Below are 20,727 nucleotides of genomic sequence, written 5' to 3' on the forward strand. Positions count from 1 at the left end.
GTAAAAGAAACTTGCACTTGGCATACAAGCAGAAACACAGCATGGCTAAATTAACAGGTCAAGGAATCACTGAGATTGCAACATACGTCCTTGAGTAGAAAACACCACTGCTGCTAAAGCCCATGGAAAACAGAAGGTTGGCCGAATACAAGCCTCTGTCAGCAGGAGCCCCCACTTCCAGAACAAAAAGACATGAAGCGAGACAGGCAAGCTTATTCAAGGTGTAAAAACGTTCATTATTTGTTTACAAAGCCTTTGCTCATCTGGATTTAAATTAATGTTGATTTCAGTCCTTTAGAGTCCACTTTTTATTAGAATCTCTGGGGTGAATACACCTCTTTGCTTTGAATTAACTCTTTAACATATTTCATAACTAATCAGTGTTACAGTATGGCATCCTTGCTTACATACAGAAGCGTTGCCTGCACACTGTCTGGATCTCCCACCACTTGGAAGGAAAACAAACCTGAAACTCTGGATTCTCAGGATTTGGTGGGTGGGTGGGTGTGTTTCTGGAAACTAGTTTAGGGGCTGCATATGTGGCATTCTGTCCCTAAGAGCCCCGGTCTTGACTCTTATGTGGCAGGAGGGCTGCAATACAGAAGAGCACTGCTCACCAACACAGTAGTAAGTGAATAACCCCTTCAGGTGAGAATTTGACTTTAATAAAATAAACTAAGGCTACTTCACAGCAAGATTTATTAATACATCCAAAAGAAAGAAAGAAAAAAATCATTTTCTCACACTATATACAGATAATACATACAGTGTTTTATACACATATTACATCATTTTTTACACAAGAATATACATAAAAATGTAAACTTCTGTATACAAAAACCCTTAAACCAATTAAACAAGGACCAGATAACCAAAGGAGACCAATCTTATCATTTCATTGATTCTTTTCTAAAATGGTAATACAGTACATTCATTGAGAAGTATGAGGAACAAAAGAGTCTTCCAATTTCCAGGGAAAGTACAAATGCCAGCTACACGACCCCTCCTCTGAAATGCTGCCTTGGGACCTTCCAGCAGAACAAACCTAGGCCTCTATTCACGCTGGAATTGGCAGGGATACAGTTGTTGTTTTTGATTGTCCCTATCTACTCAAGATTAGATATTATATTTGCTTTTTTGTGCACGCTCGTATCACGTTCCCTTTAAGCAGCTGTTTAGGCTTCAAATTGTTAAAGGTTTTCTCTGCTTTTCATTCCAGGTATGAGAAAGAAAAACACAAGCTGTGTGCTGAAGTGGGAACGGCAAACGGGTGTAGACTATTAATCCTTGCTTCCGTGCAGTTAATTACCCTGAAGGATGCATGTTAACATTTAGCAAGCTGCACTTCCCTCAATGTACTGTTGCCTCACCTTGGTTTTTCCCACTGCAACTTCTTCCGTTTCAGAAAGTGGCTGCTGCCATGAAGCTCTTTGTTATGAGGCTGCTTCTGATATCAAGCTGTAATGTAGCTAGCTTTAAAATGACACAAATACCAACTTCCCCTCAAGGACAGCTGAATGAGAGAGGGTGCCTTGCCAGAGTTTCTGGTAGAGTTCAATCATCCAATGATGTCCTCCTTTCCAGCTTCATCTAAATGAAAGTATTTGGCTTTGAACTGCTTACTCCAGCCATGAATCAAACGTATGTTCTTAAATCTCCACTCCTCATATTTTATACCCAAACATATCAATTCAGTTTGGATATAGGAAAAGAGAGAGTTACATAATAACAATACAATGTAAGAAAACAGGCGGAGAAATTCTTTTTGAACACAAAAGTGAAGAACTTTCTGACTGAAAAAAGCAAAATTCCTTTCTAGACATTTCTTCATTTAAAAAAAATGGCCACCCTTGAAAGGGCTGTTCATGGTGGCAGAACAATATTGTTTTTCTGCAGAGGCATCAAAACATGCCTTCTCCTCAATGACACCAGTGCTGTCAGATGCACAAGGTCAACAACTGTGATGGAAGCATGTTGATTGTAGGGACACTTGGAGGGAAAGTGTTTTACAATTAAAAAAAAGGATTAAAAGGAGAAGGCTATTCTTTACAATCAACAGGACCCCCCACTTAAAAATAGGCACCTTCGCTACTTGACACCAGGCAGCATTTAATAAGCCAGCCTCTCTCTCATTAAACAACAATATCAAATGGCTTTTGAGAATTATATTTTTTCTTTCATTTATGCTATATCTGCTACTGCAGAAGGGACAGCATTTTGCTAAATGTCAAAACTGAACCAAGAATCACATACAAAGTATCTATATCTCAGATATTCATGAATGTAGACTGGGATGAGAGAGAGAGATACACACATACACACACACACACATATATATGCCCTGAAATAGTGTGCTATGTATATATACATACATATTCCGAAACAGCCCTACAATATCAGTCCCTATGTTGTGCATGGACACCGAGGGGATTATACTTTCCTGCTACAGGTTAGAATTACTCTCAAGATTTAGAGGGAAAATAACAAAACAAAACACTGATCAAATGCGGAAGCCCTGAAGACCAAAGAATTTGAAAGTGCATTCTACAGTGGAGCAGGCTATGATTTCAGTGGGGCTTATCTACTACTTCACACACTAGTCATCTACTGGGAGCTACCTGAGTCCAACTGAAGGGTGATTCACATAACTAAAATTGTAGGTTGCAAATTAAGTGACTGCCGTATGGGCAAGAGATGCAACTACTGCTGCCTCTTGAGCCACCTTTTCCCACACATCCCTTGCTGTATTCTGAAAGAAAAGCCGAATGTGCCATGGAGGAACCAGAGATGCACTGAAGTCACCCATGTGCACAGCCGGCCTCGGGGTCATGTGAGGAAGCTGTTAGCTTAAGACAACCTAATGTGTATTTTGAAATAACCTTGTTTGCAGGGAAAAATTATTCAGTATCAATTGAATCTTGTTAAATATCAACTAGATGATTTTATAAAGCCTCAGGTTCAAAGTGGTATTTGTGCTGAAGTTAAGAAGATGGTTCAACCCCGAGTGATTAGGAATGTCCAGAGGAGACAGAGCCCCCATATACATCTTGAGGAAAATTAAGGAGTTTTTAAACATGTTTCATGTGGAAACAAAAATAACAAAAAATGTATTTGGGATTTATGCTTTGGTAGAGCAAACAAACAAACAAACAAACAAGCCAAAATGGTTTAAGTAACTGGCTTCAAAATGAGCTGTTTAAAGAATTTGGGTATGAGACCTGAATTAACTCTGAATACTTAGAGAGAACTTGTCTCCTGTGTTCAAGGATGCAGAAAGGTGTATTCTGATAGAAAAGTGAAGGAGTTAAAATTATGCAAAGGGGGCTCAACAGGAGTGGGGGAGAACCTAGAAGAGATCCTGTAGGGCTTTTATATCAGAAATAAAAGCAAACACATTAAGAGATTTCCATGCCAACCAAAGTACTGGTGATCAAAACAGCAGTTTAAGTCATTCAAAACCCTCAAATGGAACTACAATTTCAGCTTCTTATACATAGATCTTTATCCCACACAGATACTCATTGTGACATAAGATTTTGTATGTGTGCCACTTGTATAGTTAGTGTATGGACACAAATATGCACACAACTATATAATTAGGAGTCTCACATTCTTATCGTTTGTACATGGAAAGGGCAGTTCCACATTCAGCGAAGTGCTGCCACATCTGATATACATCTCTCTGTACATGTATACACAAAAGGAATCTACTTTCCCCCATAAATAAATTCACTCTGGTACTTCCCATGTTCACCCACTAACAGGAAGCAACGACCACAGATTCCCCACATTTCCCCCCTCTCACTGCATGCATATGTACAAGGGATATGAGTTTCATAAAAATAATTGGAAAAAGCTAGCAGTGGGGAAACCCAACTTTGAGAGAGAGAGAGAGAGAGAGAGAGAGAGAGAGAGAGAGAGAGAGAGAGATCCTGTTTTGCAATGAAAGCTGTCATCAAAAGCCCCATGCTGTTGCGCTAAAAAAACCCATGGATGGATGGAGGTTTTGAAGTGAAGTGACATGATTTCTATAACAACAGAACATACAGCATTGCAGGCATAACTGTTTCTGGTTTGGCTAGTACAGCTCTGTTATCCAAATGAGAAAGGGAATGGGGGAAGATGGCTGAGGTCTCTGAAACACTGGCAATGTTGCCTCGCCACTTACTGAAATGAGCAAAATCTGGAGCCAGCCTTAGGAACACGCACGCCCTCCAGAGAACCCCTCCAGTCTCTGGAAGGAAATGCCTCTTCCTCCTTCACCAAAACGAAGGCATTTGGCAGCACAGGCAGTGGTGCAGTTCAATGTGCTGCCAAGCCCCCATTCAGAATTGCGTGCCCAAGCCTCAGGCATTCAGAAGCAGCCACTTCCATTCTCAACTAACTGCAGTTTGTCATTACAGCCAAAGTTGGACAGGTTGCTCTTAGTGTTAACTATTCTTGACTGGAAAATGGCAGCTTCAAACCACAGTTCATGACCCTAGCTTCTTGCAACTCCCAGTTCAAATACTGGTCACATTCAGGCAAAAATCTGATAGTTTAATAATTCAGGATATGCACTAACATTTTGCTCATGCATGAAGCCTCCCTTTGTATGGGCTGCAGTTAAACCAACTATACTAAGCATAATTTCAGTTTTGCCCAAAACCAAACTTCAGTGGGAACTATGGTTGCCAGCTTTCCAACAAGCCAAAACCTTTTTTTTTTTTAAAGAAAAACCACTGACTTAGGATCTTGGCTAATTCTAAAGCGAGTAACTATGCTTTCCAAGTTTAGATGAAATGGGAAACTGTGGTTAGAGACATCCTGGCATGCCACTAAAGGTGGAGCAAAGGCTGCATCTGTAGGCAAAAGGTCCATTCCTGTCTCTGCTTATTAATAATCTAAACCAGGAACATTAAAAATTGCAATTAGCTGAAGATGGACGTGGATACTTCCTATCGCCTCCTTGCAGTCAAGGAGAGGAACAGGAATACAGGTTTCCCTCATGCACTAGCTGCTTAACCTCAGTTACAGGGAGAGGCAGTCGAGGGAGGCGGTGGCTCCGGAACACTCCCCCCCCCCCACTTGCTGACCATGATAAGCTCACAGCAGGACTTACACCGGCACCTGCCAAGAAAGGACTCCCAGTCCTCTCAAGGTCTGACATGATCAGAAATTGAAATGGTTATTAGAGTGTTGGTCTCTGGAACTGAAAACGGAGTTAGTCCCACTAGCAAGTATTTTTCAGACATTCAGTGCTCTTCTGAAATAGGATGCATTGAACTTTGATATGACAATGTGATATGGAGGGAAAAGCCACATAACAGAAGGGTTCACAACTGACAAGAATGCTGTTTCATAATTGGAGGCAGACAATTCTAATACTGTCCTAAATTTGTTTAGCTGGTTCCCATGGCTGACATTCCCACCAAAGATAAAAATTCCACTTTAAATTCTCCTTAAGCAATGTTCTTCCCCTTTATTTATGAATTTAAAAGGCTGTCTTGGAAACATGGCATTTTTCTGTCATTTTAACAAGACTCAATCCAATTGGATTCAGAGAATCAGAAACAAGCAAGCAAGCATGATATCAGAGAGTTAGCCTTATAACAGAAAATTATATGCAGTTTGGTTATTTGTACAGGAGTGAATACAAAATGAGCCCTAACTAAGTGATCACATTTCCACAAAGACATTCTATCAACCCTCAACTACTTTTCTCTTTACAAAAAAAGCAAACAAACAAACCATAGCTACATACAATATACACATTCATATATCACACATACAATTTCACCCCAATGCATATTTGTGTGTGTGTGTGTGTGTGTGTGTGTGTGTGGTATACATACGTGCACACAAGTTACCTAAGTTCTATATATAAAGTCACAGTGGGAATTCCTTTGTGAGGACAGGAGGGGAGAAAATTCCCAATTAAGACACTGTGGATCCCTAGATTCAACATTTTGTCATTTGAACTTCCAACCTGGAAACCTAACTGGAAATACATATATTGAAGGGTAGAGAAGAGTCTAACAAACTTGGTTTACAAGTCCCAGCTGCAGTAATTGGCCTTCAAATTTCATCTATTTACCCTGTAACTAAAAATATCTAACCATTATAGGTACAAAGCACAGATAAATTATTGCAGAAAAACAAAAGTCCTCAGTGGAGGAATATATGGGTCAAAAAGAGTTTTATGCTTTGTCAATACAAGAGACCATTTTCACCTTATATGATTTAAATTTTTATTTATATATTTATATCTGCAAGGTAGCAAAGAATAACTGTACACCTTGACACGGCAAAGATCCAGTGTAAAAAGGTGCTTCATAGGGGCAGGGGTCCAAGATTTTTTGTTAATGTGTATAATTTTATAGCTATTAAAACACATATGCAACATAATTCATTACACTCAATAGTTTTTAGTATAAAATGTATAATTTATGAGGTGATGTTAATAGCATAAATTAATATACCTTTTCTCTTTAAAATCTACAATAAGTATTCTGAACACTCACGGGTGCAGGCAGGGCTGAAAGAGGAAGAAGTCTTTAAATAAAAGCTTAAAGCTGAGCATGATGGAGGAAAAACAGTTTGTACGCTGGACTTGAGCACAGGTTCTAAAAGAGAATAATAGACATACCTTTACAGGCTGAAAAAATAATAGGGCATTCTCTTTCTGGTGCTCACATTTTGATGACATTCTACGATAAAATTACTTGTTTAACTACCTTAACTGCCCTCATTTCAATAAGGAATCCCTGAGACATGCCCAAAACTGGACCGTGATCATCATCACCATTTAGAGAAACTGGTTCCAAATCAATTCCACTCCCCTCCTTGGACACAGACACTCCATAGAACAACCCAATTGCAACCTCTCTGCAGAATGGATCCGTTTTCTATTCTGTTTTTACATGAGATTAAAGAGTTGTTTCACAGCAAATCTGCCCAGTCTGTAATATAAGCAGTGCTGGAAGTCGAACAGTAAGCTGCACTGCATTTCTGACAACATGGATTTGGAAACATTACAAATGGGATTAATATGAGGCCCGAGAGGGTGAAGACACATCAGTAGACCAAGTTCAACATATAAAACCAGCTTGTACATTTACATAGTGCGCCTCTGTACAGGTATCTATGTGTGATGAATGGGGCTTAGAAAGGAGTTACACAGGATTATTTTCTTATTCTCTTCTTTCTGCCCTGAGTTTTGTCTGTCTAGCTTTCTCACATTCCAGGAAAGACTGAATGTGTGCGGTTCATAGACTCTTGGGGGAGAGGGGAACCTTTCTAAATGCAGCCATCTGGTGGTAATGCAAAGCAAGCTCCTTTCTTTTGCATTCCTACCATGCATTCTTAGTTTAGAGAACTGGAAAGCCAAGATGCACACAACCAAAACAACAACACAAACAACCTCGAACCACACAGATCAATTTGCAACATAAATTTAAAAAGTCAGTTTATCATTTTTTTCAGTTGCAAATCTGGACACCAGTTGCAAATCTGAATCTATATGATTCTTTTGTCATCATATAGAGTGTTAGCTAATATAGACAGTATGTGTCTTGACTATTGATATATGATTATGAGAGGGAAGTTAGCCCACAGGTAAACATCCAGGAATAAAGTACGGGGATGTTCATATGCACATCATACTTTTAAAAAGGCATTATTTTCAGACTATGTTATTAAACACACTGAAAGTTTACAAAATTTCCCCCCACCTGGGACGTTCCTACCTTACACAGGATGCTACCTTCTCATATCACCTTCCTTGCCCGAGCATGAAACCTTATGTTCCACATTACTGTAACTCATGTCATACAACTGGGAGTCACTAGAAACATCTCAAGAGAAGTGGAGGGAAGAATTCACAAAGACAAGAACTAAAACAAAATGTAAACCAGGAACTGGATTTCCCAAGAGGCTATCAAATATCCTACCCTGGATTATGGCATTAAGGCCCTAAATTCTGGTTGGCCAGTTCTCTTCCTCCACTCAAAATTACACAAGGAAGAGTGTTCTGAATGTGGGGGAGAAGTAGTAGCAAGAAAGCAGCAGCCAGCAAAGGAGGAGAACCTGCTGCATGACGTGTTTATTAGAATAATGCCACTTCCATAAGAAAAAGGGATTAAAACTGGGATTCCACCTGACTTGCATACAATCGAAACCTGACTCACTGCTTGCCCAAATGCATTCATTATCCCTGCTGTACCCTCAAATGCTTTTCCACCAGACATCACACTAAGCCACAGTTTATCAAGCCCTCAGTGCAGACCTGTGTACTCTCCTTTCTCCTCTGGTGTGATTGCAAAGAGCTTGTAAGCTTTTTTTATTAGCTACATCCTGTTGTCTTCTCTGAACCCAGCACACTGCTATACATTCTAACTATGGATTGTTGAAAGAAGCTAGCTCCATAAAACCATGGTTTGAAGTTGCTTGCTTGAAAGAAACCATGGTAAGGAATAACAAGTTTGCTAGGTTCAAACAACGAAAGATGCTGTGGTTAATAAGACACAGAAGCAAAAGCTCCCTAATTTCTCCTAGCAGCTGTGTTGCAGGAGAAACAGGGAGTACAGAAGCACAACATGAGGGGAGGCTAGCCCATTTCTGATCATGCAGGTAAGCATCATTCATTTGATGACCAGAAGCAGCCCCCACGAAACAAGCAGAACAGTGATGTTATTGGGTCCAGTAAAGAGAGCAGGACTTTGTGCTGAATGTGAGCAGAGCTGAGAAGAAACATCAAAGAGCTGCAACAATGCTTGCAACTGGTTAATCTGAATTCATAACTCATCTGATTTCCCTTCTGTCAATACGACCTCTCACCATACTGCCCTGGAGGGTACCCTGATCTTCAGAGACAGCTTTCTTTTTGGCTGGAGGAGGATGCTGCCAAGCTCTTCCATGTACACAGAAAGCAGCAGCATTTAGATCCTGGGTATTCTGTTGCATTTTCAGATACCCAGACAAAAATTGTGCCAACAGTGACAATGATTATAAATTACAAATAAGAGTTTATCAAAACCAAATCACCTTCCTTCCAGGTCTAATGCTCTTTATCTGTTCCAATTGTGTGGAAAGAAGAGTCAGATAGGAGAGCAAGGCAATTTATCAACTTTTCTGTTTTGCACAAGGGCCAGGATTTGGGAAGGGGTTGGGGAATTCCATCCTGCCAGTGGAACCTCATTTCACAATAAAGTTTGCACTCAATAGGATAAAGATGATGGAAGGAACTTCACTACAGCATTTTAAAGAGCTTGTAACATTTACATTGTAAATGTAATGCTGATGATGACACTAAAGATGTTTATTATACAGTTCAATTTCAAAATGTGGTAGGAGGGGGAAATTTCTCAGGCTTAAAATCATAATAATGCTTTCCATCTACACATGTTTTTTAAAAGGGCAGGCTCCTACTACTTGATTCTTTCAAGGTAATAAGCAGCACCAATCTTTAAAAGAAGGCAATAGTTCTAATCAATGGGATATAAGCTGGCAACTCTTGCAGTCCTTTTTTCTGTAAAAGTGTGGGAACAGAAAGGCCTGTGCTAGATTTTTCACATGAGAACCAGAAGAGTACAAAAACCATGGCAAGAAATAACTGCTTCAGACACAAAGGAAAATCTTGGGATCTCTTTGTTCCCACTCTCCAACCAATGAAAATAATTCATGGGAGTGAGCCTTCTCTTTCTATCTTTCCAACATATTATAAAATCAGATGGAATTATGTTCAACTCAAGCTTGTTGCTATAAAATATCATGAAACCTGCTCTGAAGTATAGATGGCCCTTCTTTCTATATCAAGCCCAGGACAGTAGGGGAAAGAAAGAAAAACCTAAAAAGGAAGGATTATTTCCACTGAACAGAATTTGGCTTCAATATAAAATGCACTGTATAATCCACTTTCATTATTTTAAAACCAAAATCACCAGAAGGACAAGGCTTATTTGGGGCGGGAGGGAGAAGTGGCATTAATTGAAGACTGCTTGATAAATAATATTTCATGGAGGAAATAGCCCTTTTGCTGAACAATGTCTTGCAATTTGATTGTTGCAGCTCTTCAAGGACCATGGAGAAATACAAATAGAATCTCTGACTTTGAAAAGTGTGTATATTATTTATTAGCAAGACCACTGATAAAAGATAGAAAAATGCCTGCTTTAAAAAACAAAACAAAAAACCCCAGCCGCTCACATGCTAGTTCTTTCCCCACATCTGGCTTCCCACACAAATTTCTAAAGGTATCTAACTATTCCTAAATTGTTATGGAGCAGCACCAGAATCCACTAGTGCTACAGAAATCTTCTGCATCTGGAGATGGTGGCGACTATGTAAAAGTCACCCAGCAGTCCTCATATTGGTTTGGATGGAAAAAGTGGTCCAAGGCAGTTCTGCCACTTTCAGTTAAGGAATCTGTTTCTGTCGGGAGAAATCAGTGACAATGCTGTATTCGTAAAGGCCAGCTTATCTGCAAGACTGCTGTAAATTGATCATTTTTAGTAATCTGTAAACATTTTATCTGAATGAACAAAGTATTTATTCCAATACTTAGAGATTTTCAAACACCCACCGTGGGTATTCTCTGAGCCAATAAATACAATCTGACTTGCCCTATCAATTCCAATCTTCCTTCTATTTCATGAACCCCATTTCAGAAAACAAAGTAGCATGCAGCAGGAACAGTCACTGGTTAGAAGGGATTTTCCAGCTTAGGGAAGGGAAAAACTGTCATTTACCCATCAAAACACACGCACGCACGCATGGCCAAACACATCCCTACACTCACATTGGAGGTCAAGAACCCACTGTTAAGCTGACAGAATTAACATTGAACTATGGCCTTGGCTTAATTCTACAGTGCCCAATTACCAAATTAAAAAGGTTGATCTACCTTTCATCCCAGTCGCACCCTTAAAAATAAAGCAATTCCCCACCTTCTCCCGAGATGCTAATAGGCCTGAAAGTTCCGATCTGAACCTTAGGAACTTGCATTAGATTTATTTGAGGTATCTTTTTATTTCTGGTTCTAAGGTCAATTACATCCATCTTCTCATTTCTTGGTCTAAGGTCAGTTATATTCAGTATCTGTGCTATATTCCCTAACTGGGGTATTAATTGGGTAGGTATAGCAAACCTGCCAGGAGTAAATGAGCACCAATACATAAACAGCACATAAGATCATTAGAGCAGAGCTTAGCAACAAGAAAGGCCTGGTCTGTACTGAATCAGGACTTTTTGCCCCCTCTTTGTTGTTGTTGTTGTTTTATTTTTAAAAACGTATTTAAGAAGAAGGGGATGCCAAAACCAGGAAGAGAGAAGATGGAGGGAGGGCAGGTGGGCGGGGCAAAGGGGCACACGATCCCCCACTGCCTGAAATTCACAGGCAGTTAAGCTCAGCTGGAGGTGGTGAAGGGAGCAGATACATTATTGGTACTTGTAGCTGTGGCACCTGTGACTGTGAAGCCTGTGGGGGGAGCGATGGAGCTGTGGCTGGGCTGCAGGTCCTTGGGAATGCCGCTGTGGGAGCTGAGCTGGTGGCCAAAGGCCGCACTGAACTGCGGGAGCTGCTGCTTGGGAGATGTGGAGGCGATGAGTTCAGAGGATGCCGCACCCATGCCACTGAAGCTGGTCTGGGGTAACCCCGGGAGCACGCTGGAGCTGTTGGGGGTCACGGTGGCGAAGGCAGGCTGTGTGGTCTCCGAGTGCGACGTGGTAGGCGGCGTGGACAGGGAGGTGGAAAGGAGATGTCCATCTGCGCCAAGCAGGTTGCTGAACGGGGAAGGGTCGCCCAGGTTGACAGGGAGGTTCCCCCAGTGAGTTCTGGGATTCACCACCCCACTGAGCGGCACTTCCAGTTGCGGCGGGAGCAAATGCTGTGCTATGATGGGCATCTCTGTGGAGAAGGTAGCTGCCAAGGTATCGCCAGAGTAGGGGGTGGCATGGGGGGACGTCATATGGTCACTGTAGGGCGAGGGCACATGCTCGCTGTCGTAATGGCTTCCATGGGGTGAGGAGTGTGAATGGTCACTGCTGTATTGCTGTCGTGAGGTGATCAGGTCGTCTGCCTTGCTGAGCAGCTGGGCAGGGTGTGGCCTCTGGGAGGCATGGCTGCCATCATGAAGTCCTTGGAACTGTCCTGGGAAGGCTCTCTCCCCAAGCCCACTCTGGCTCATCAGAGTGGCAGAAGTAAGGCCAACGTTGGCTGGGGCGGAGAATTGCCCCTGAATCTGCCCTGCCAGGGGCGTAGGTGGGTTGGATAAGGTAGCAGAACGGAGCAAGCTATCATCCAGGTCCAGGCTAGAGAAATTGTCATCGTGCACTATACGCCCATTCAGCAGCTCACCTAGATCGGCATTGACTTCCCGGCTCAAGGATTGAATTCCTGAAGTTTCAGCACCTGTGGAAAACACCCCTATGCCTCTGTCCGACAGCTCCTGGACGGGCACACCGTCTGTCTGGGTGAGCACTCCAATAGTGCTCAGGCACTCAAGAGATGTGACAGCCTGCAGGGCTCGCTCCAGCTCTTCTGCCTCTTCGGTGGTAGGGAGGAGGTCTCCATTTTTACCTGCATTAAGGATTGAGAAGAAATTAATCCAAATGCCACTGATGTATGCATTTGACAAACAGGACCTCCAAGACAAGCTGCCAAAGGGGTTGAATGCACTAGAGGCTTAAAGTTCAACTAGTCATTCAGCTCAAATTGCTGATAGCATGATGGGTTTCCTAACTGTAATTGCAGGAATACCCGCACCAGTTATTTGTGTCAGGAGGAAAGCTGTAATCTGTGCTACAGGAGCTCCCTTTCGCATGCAATGGTGGGACCTCAGCAAGGGGAAGAATGGTTAAAATCCCCTCCCACCTTCTAGGGATCTATACACATTTTAAAAAGTATCCATGCAACAGCTATTTGGTGTAAGGTCTAGCCTGGCCCTAATTCATTCTTCTGTGTCAGAGATGAGCAATACACAGCCTACAGGCTGCATGCTCCCCCTAGCCTCTTGTCTGCCCCCATCCCCACTCCTTTAAAGCAAAACTGCTGGGCAGCTGTTTTGCCACCACTGTGTCGAGTCACTAATACTGGGTGACATGCTTTTATCCTTAAATTCAAATAGAAAGTGTGTTTTCTAAGAACTGACCAACAGTCCTGTGAACATTCCTAGTCAGGTCCATATGTATTCCACAGGATTCATGGACAATCATAGAATACAAAAATCTGCCTCAGAATTTGCTAACCTAAGAACTGAGGTTTCTTAGAATTTGGAATGTGCAGTATATAAACACATAACAACATGCTACATAGTAAGATTCTGTAGATATGTACCATCCAAGCCACAGTTTGTAACAAAGGATAACAGTGCCAGATTTAAGATACAGAATGAAGAAGGAAGTCAAAGCCACCAGCAAAGGACTTGTTTAAAAAATAACAGCATTAAGATTTTGGCATCTGCTACACCCCACGCCACTGTCCAAGAGTACTTGCTCCACTGACAATTCTACATGGCCAGGTACATTAATGTGAGGGCTACACATATAAAGCCCAATGCATGTATGCACCAAAAGCATGATCTGCACATCACAAAATCAAAAGACATGGTCACATGGTTAGGATTGACATGCACTGGGCTCAGTGAAATTCTAGCCCTGGGATAGGACAGAATGGGTCTATTAATTTCATTGACTGAGTGGTGTGCAATGTGCATAAAAGAGCAAAAGTAAATGAAATGAAACCCAATGCTAAACTCAATGATATGGGCATAACATTGATGACAAGGAAAGGCATGTCATTCTCTTTTAACGTTGATTCCCATACAGCACCCTAATTATATTGCCACATTCACGCAAGATATTCCCAGGGTGGGAAAGATGTAGACACATAAATGGGTCAGAGAGAGATCCAGTTGATGCACCGCTGTTTCCAGAACTGTACGCTGTCTGTATTTCTCTCTCCCAGATTTTATTTACTTATTTAGTACTTTTCTGTCCTGTTCTTCAATATTGTTTTCTGAGCAACCAATACTAAAAAAATACAAATTAAACAAACAAAATACACTAAAAATACAAACAGAATAAAGCCTTTAATCAACTACAGCATGGCAATGGGATAGGGCATAGAGAGGCATCTTAAAACAGCATTAAAAAGGCCTGGAAAAATGAACAAACTCTTCACCTGACACAAAAATGCTAGAGAAGGCAGCCCCAAGTGTGGGCCTTCCCTTGGAAAGAATTCCAAAGATGTGGCACTACAGCCAAAAAGTCCCTACCCCTTGTTGCCTCCCACCTCAGTTCAGAAGGTGGGGAAGGGGGCATGTGGAGAAGGATCCAGAGGAAAATCTCAATATGCAGAGAGAGCCACATGGGTAAGGCCAATCCTTCCTGTACCCAGGCACTGCAACACGGAATGACTCTGTTTTTAGGCAGCAGAGTAATCTGGCTCTTCGGTCATGGTGCAAGAAGCTTGGTCTCTTCTAATTAAGAGTTCTCTGTATCTTTCCTTCAAAAGCTGTCCTTCCCATTACAGAGGTGGCAGTCCCTTTCAGTGCGTAGCTATGTATGTATGTATGTATGTCCTATGTTTTTCCTTTCAAGGGAACTCAAGGTGACTCACATAATTCTCCCCCTCCTCTCAATCATTCTCACAACAGCAGTCCTGTGAGGCAGGTTGGGCTGAGAGTCTGTGACTGGCCCAAAGTCTCTCAGTGAGCTCAATGGTTGAGTGGTGACTAGAACCCAGATCCGAGTCTCAGTCCTGCACTCTTAACCACTTGGCCATAACTTTTCTTTCTTTTAACACTTTTGTTTAAAAGTTCCCTTTAAATTCACATCATTCAACTTGTTGGTATAGGTTGAAAATAAGAATAAACCTCTACTTCAGATAGAGAAACAAAGTCAAAACTTAAAAGCCGCACCATGTTTACATTGATCAACATTCCTTATCATTCGTAAAAATTTGCATTCCTAAACTTACATAAAATATTAAAAGGCTACATTTTACAATGCAAAGAAAATAACTTATTGCTTTGAGGGACAGAAAATAAAAGCATTAAGGGTATACAATCATGCAATAATCACAGAATTTTGTGCTGGATTTCTCTCCATTCACAAATATATACTTTAGATCTTGATGCCTAAGATACCACTTTTCCATCCTCAAAATTCAGCACTTGCTTTTTTAATATCTGAAATATTAAGCAACTTCCAAAAATGCATAGAGAGCACCCCATAATCCTGCAGCTGTATTTCAACTGCTCTTTCCCATCAGCATGGATGTTTAAATAAAACCAGAGTGAAGTGGTACCTTCAAAGAAATCAAAGTCTTGCAAGTCATCAGGCAGCCGCGGAAGGACATCAGAGAAGTCCTCCTGATTCAGTTCAAGGTCGTGTGGAATGTCTGTGATTTCATTGGCGATGTCATCTGGCAGCTCATCTGTACTCAGCTCTGGTGTGGAAGGGCTCCTAAGAAGACAGGGCAGCCAGTCACCCCCTTAGCTTCAGCACCATACCTGGCTGCTTGCCATCGATCTACTGCGAGAGATCTGTGTACACACCCTCTCTCATTCCAATGCTTGAAGAGTTCTCTCCGGCCCAGGCAGTCTGTATTTATGGAATCATGGAGCCACTGTGGAGAAAGCCTCCTGCACCTGCAGGTACGGCAGTCCCTCATCACTAGGAACTTTTCTTGGCAGGTGATGTGTGGTCCACATAACCAGGACCCATGCAGCGAGGCCCGCAACAATTGTGCCACTTTTCTACCTCCAGTGCTGCATGAGAGTTGGTGCACAAGGTGCCTGCTGAACTACTGTGAAAATGCTCAGCACAGAAGTAAGAGAAGAAGCCAACTCAGCCGCTATTAAGATTGGCTTATTATATTACTAAAAGGAGCCAATAAGTAGTGTTACATCTCATACAAATTTACCTTACAGACTCTATTGGTAAGATATGCATCAACCATATAAATACCTTTTTTAATACATTTGGATGTAGGAAAGGCATTAAATGTACAAAGCCACAATAAAAGCCCACCTTCCTGGTAGAGCAATTTATTAAGGAAGGAAAGAGCTATAGTGTATGAAAATAACTTTACAAGAGCAGCAGTGCAATGTTGGGTCATAAAGACTGGCCACAACTGCCTCCAAGTTAGCATGATAAAGGCACTCTAGGGACCTGGCCAGGCAGCAAAGCACAGGAGTAAGAGTGAGTATCACACTGCAAGTGCACGAAACCGCTGCCTACAACCCTTTCCCTCTCTCATTGCTATCCTTCACCCATACGTATGTTAAAGTCAATTCACAGCCTGTCCCTATGCATATTTATGCAGACGTAAACCCCCATGTATACAACTCAACTTACTCCCACGTATGTGGGCACAGAATTTCAAACTTGGTTATCCTATTTCTCATTTATTCTGCTTCTCATAAAATATGCTTCCTCATCTGTCCATCTTCATTAAGTCATCCTAAACATTAAGAATGCTGAGCACTGACCGTAAATGGGATATCTCCATTGGCAGTGAGACGCTGGTGGGCATACTGAGGTTTCCTTGGGGCACAGCAGGAGGAATTGGTTTTTGGGGTCGTCGTGGCCCTCGCCTTCTCTTCTTCTTGTGTTTTTTGGTAAGCGCAGGTGGCTTTGTTTTTTTCCTGGGTTTCCTCTGCTGTTGGTGCTGAACTTTACGAGAACTGTCTCCTCTCAAGAAGTTATCCTTTCAGAATGTGAACAGAAAGAACACATGAATGGCAAGCCCCTTTGTATTCTCTTGCCATTCAAAACCATGTCTATGTCATGAAAAGCAAAACAGAACACCTGCTAACTTGAAAGCCTCATCTTAAAACTCAGCAAGTCACATTCTCGCTTGCTCTCCTATGGTGGATGGTGTGCAGACCGTATTTTGTGCATATGATGTCTCTCTTATTGTTACAAAAGTTGAATAAACCACTGTGATCAAAAAGACTGTTTTTGGAATTGGTTTAGGACAGCCAAAAAATGGGCTGCATGGTACTAAGCAAGGAATTAACCAATGACAAATAAATCATTGATGCAACCTTGGAATCAGCCAGATGTTGACTCTAGGGTGAGGACTATGATACATTACTTTAGTAGGCCCTAAGGGGAAAGGCTGGGAACAGGCTTCAAGTCCCTGAGAGGCAGAATTAGTTAATTGTAAGAGCTTGTGTTTCACTGACTACCACAAACGGCAGCAACATTTATAAACTGTGTGAAACAACAGAGCATGCTTTGTCCACCTAAATGTGGCTTACCTGTATAAAAGCCTGTGAAATTAGGCTTAAGGAAGGCTTCTCTAACCTGGAGGCCTCCAGATATCTTAGACTATAACTCCCAGAATTTCTGACTATTGACTGTGTTGGCTCAACCAATAGGAGTTAAGTTGAAAACATCTGCAGGGCACCAGGTTTGGGAAGACTAAACAATGATGAGAAAATAGGCAGACAAATTGGAAAGTCACAAAGAGGGCAGCAATCATTGTTAGGCTGATACTTGGCAGTCAGACTCAGCTCCCAATCAGCATTCCTGGATCAAATTAGGAAGGAGTTCTGAAGTGCCCCGACCCTCACAGAGTAATCTTTTAAGGTAGCTGAGGTTGATATATGTCCATATACGCCCGCCCACCCGCCCCCTGAGATCTGCGGGAGAGGCCCTTCTCCGGGAACCCTCCGTGAAGGAAATTAGGAGGGTAGGTACTCGGAGGAGGGCTTTCTCTGCGGTGGCGCCCAATCTATGGTCGTTATTTGTTTATTGGCGCCAGGCGAAGACCTTTTTATTCAAAAGTCATTTTAATTGCTAATATTATTTCCTTATTTTATTCTTTGGCCAGGGTGACTTATTTTATATTGTTAATTCGTTTTATATTTTTAATGTATTATATTTTAATTGATGTTTTGTGAGCCACCCCGAGGCTTTGGCAAATGGGGCGGCATAGAAATTTTCTAAATAAATAAATAAATAAATAAATAAATAAATAAATAAATAAATAAATAAGGCTTTTTAAATCATTACTGATGGAAGGGACATGATGGTCCTGCTCAAAGCACAAATTACAACCTTCAGAAGAGATGTATGAAAGTGGAACACACTGTACTGCAGTGTTAAATCTGTGCTTTCCTGGAAATAATGGCCTAAACTCACTGCTGCACTAGCAGAGTGGAATTGTCTCTTCCTGCTGTGCAAGTACTAGTGGACCACTTGGCAAGCCTAAGACTGGAAAGCATATGAGCAAGAATTTTATTTGCTTCCTCTTCTTGCACATAGTTTTGGACTTGGTTTCCACTCAGCATATACCCCAGTAATGTTGTTGGGCATGAATTCTTCAAAAAGTTTGGCAATCAAATATGCTTACCATTTTTTTGGCGTGTTCTTCACACAGAGGTGTCTGATGCGTAATGTCGAAAACTGGCACGGAGCATTGCTGTCCATCAGCAAACTTGGCTGTGCAGCTTGAGAAAAGCTGCTGTGACCGGTTCAAGAGGATATCTACATAGCTTTGTGTCAGGAATAACATGCAAGACTAGAGGAGAAAACTATTTTATTTTCAGAAGAGAAAACAATACAGTCCCTTAAGTTCTGTTTCCAACTTAGATCTAACTTTTAACTAGTTTCATGAAATGTAAGAAATGTTTCAAGTAATAGGCCATGCAAAGTCAAAAGTTAAAGCTGAAAACTGTCATCAAGTAGAACGGCTTGTGACTTTGTAATTTATTAAGATGAACTTACTGAAGTAGATATTTAGCTAATGAGTTCATGTGTCTATTTCCAGGAGATTCTTAATCAATATTGTCATTTCTGGGGATGCAATGCAATCAATATGTTTGCTTTCTAGCCAAGTAATGACAATCCATATTCAAATATTAAAAAGAGGATTTGTCATCCACATATAGGAAGATATTAAAAAATGTAAAATCTCCTTGCCTGCATGAAAGATGATGCACACAGGAAGTCAATAAACTGGATCCTGAATTTGAGATTATATTGTTTAGAAAAGCTACATAAATGGGGCATCTTTAATGTCTTGCTAACTAATTCAATTCCCCACCTCCAAAACTGGCAGCAGCCTATTTTTTCTATGGGGTCATTTACATTTTGCTTTTCCCTGAAACGCTTCTTCACCTGCTTTGTTCTTGTATTTACTTTTCCCTGAAAGGGCCAAACAAGGAAACCCTATTGCAGAACCCACTGATGCCACCCACATCGTTAGAAGGCCATTCGTTTGTTCACCCTCCACTGCACTGCATGCCATCTTCTGTCAAACATGCCCGTCTGCCTTCTATACAGAGCAAAGAGGCCAATTTCTATAGAAAAGAACGAACAGACACAACTGTGACATCAAAAATGGGAATGCCAAAAAACTATGTCAACCTCCCAGGACACTCTGTCACTGACCTGACAGTGGCCAGTGTGGAGCTCAGAAATGCCGCGGGGAGATCAGAGCAAGGGACTGCCAAGCTAGAATTCACCAACAGGTTTAATTCTTTCACTAGAGGTCTGAATCTGGATAAAAGTTGCTTCTGTGTTACTTGGCACACCAGTCAGCAAGAGCTGCATTATGAATAAATTATTAAGAGTAATTATTAATAATCACATTATTAAGAGTAAATAATAATAAGCACATTATTAAATGTGATTGTCACTCAGTATTTTTGGCATTTTATTTCCTTTAACCTCAGTGATTGCCATTCTTCTCATTCACCCAATGCCCATTCACATAAGACCTCCATGTGCCTGATGAAGCAGGCTATAGGTCACCAAAACTTTTGTTAGGTTTTAAGGTGCCACAAAATAATTCCCTGGATTTTCAAGACTTCACCTCTTTGACAAATAGCCCAGAGAACAGTGGTATAGCCATTATTTCAGGCAACAAAGAGGCAGTGTGCCAGAATGTGCAACCGGTCTGTTTGAGGATGCCTTGATGTCATGAACACAGGGCAGGGATTTCAGATGGAACCCCTGTGGCATCTCCCTGGCTGCTCAGACAAGGACTACTGTGCTCACACAAAGCATGGCAGCACTGTTGACAGAGTGGCCCTCCAGAAGCCCCATCAGTCCTAGCCAGGGCTCATGGTGAGGGTTCATGCCAGATGTAGGTCACAACATCTGGAGGGCCACAGGTCCGGAGCCCCTATGCAGAGTTGCTGGTTCATAGAAAAAGCACTTCCTCATTGTTGACTCAGCAGCCTTGTCTGGCGCTTGAGGTAATTCTGTGGGGGGGATATGTAAATTCATCCACCAAGCTATCTAACTGGCCAAATCTAGGCTACAAACAGTCATGCTGAAACCCAATTTTAATTGCTTTTCAACAGTTTGACAACATTTCAATGTGCCATTTCCTTTCAAATACTTTGAAGTATTTGTCCTCATCAAATCTACAAGGCCCTGTCTGTCCTTAACCATTCTTGTCTTCATTGTTCCCAGTATCATTTTCAGTTCTTCACTGCCTAAAGTGACTGCAGAATTACAGCTAAGCTTGTGGTTAGGGAATGTTAGCAGAAGTAGCCAGAGAAACTCAAGTGAATTCATAAAGTAAGTGTGTGTGTGGGGAGCAGGGGGATGGAGGAGAAGAGCTGGAAAGAGATAAGACTATTTTGAACAATTGGGAATTCTTTCCTCTCCCTTTCTTTGTGGCCGCAATTGCATACACTCATGTCCAGGCTCCTGCTTTGTACAGGTTTTCTAATCCAACGACTTCCATTCTCCTTGGTCTCTGCCTCTTCTGTTGATACTACAGGC

General features: G+C 41.6%; 1 protein-coding gene across 2 annotated transcripts in view; it reads right to left on the bottom strand.

Moving 5' to 3' along the window:
• Positions 1-682: 682 nt before the first annotated feature.
• INO80D (INO80 complex subunit D) overlaps positions 683-20,727 on the bottom strand; it is a 49,436-nt gene continuing 29,391 nt past the window's right edge. The window contains exons 8-12 of one of the 2 annotated variants that reach the window (XM_044432087.1): positions 18,344-18,477; positions 16,473-16,690; positions 15,287-15,444; positions 11,441-12,556; positions 683-6,605 (exon numbers count right to left, since the gene is read on the bottom strand). In XM_044432087.1, the coding sequence (XP_044288022.1) occupies positions 6,478-6,605; positions 11,441-12,556; positions 15,287-15,444; positions 16,473-16,690; positions 18,344-18,477 (1,754 nt within the window). In that variant the 3' untranslated portion in view covers positions 683-6,477. Of the gene's footprint in view, positions 12,557-15,286; positions 15,445-16,472; positions 16,691-18,343; positions 18,478-20,727 lie in introns of both variants that reach the window. The other variant, XM_044432088.1, reaches the window with a different exon arrangement.

The sequence above is a fragment of the Varanus komodoensis genome, unplaced genomic scaffold (genome assembly GCF_004798865.1).
Source record: "Varanus komodoensis strain SLA01 unplaced genomic scaffold, ASM479886v1 scaffold23, whole genome shotgun sequence".
Classification (NCBI taxonomy): domain Eukaryota; kingdom Metazoa; phylum Chordata; class Lepidosauria; order Squamata; family Varanidae; genus Varanus; species Varanus komodoensis.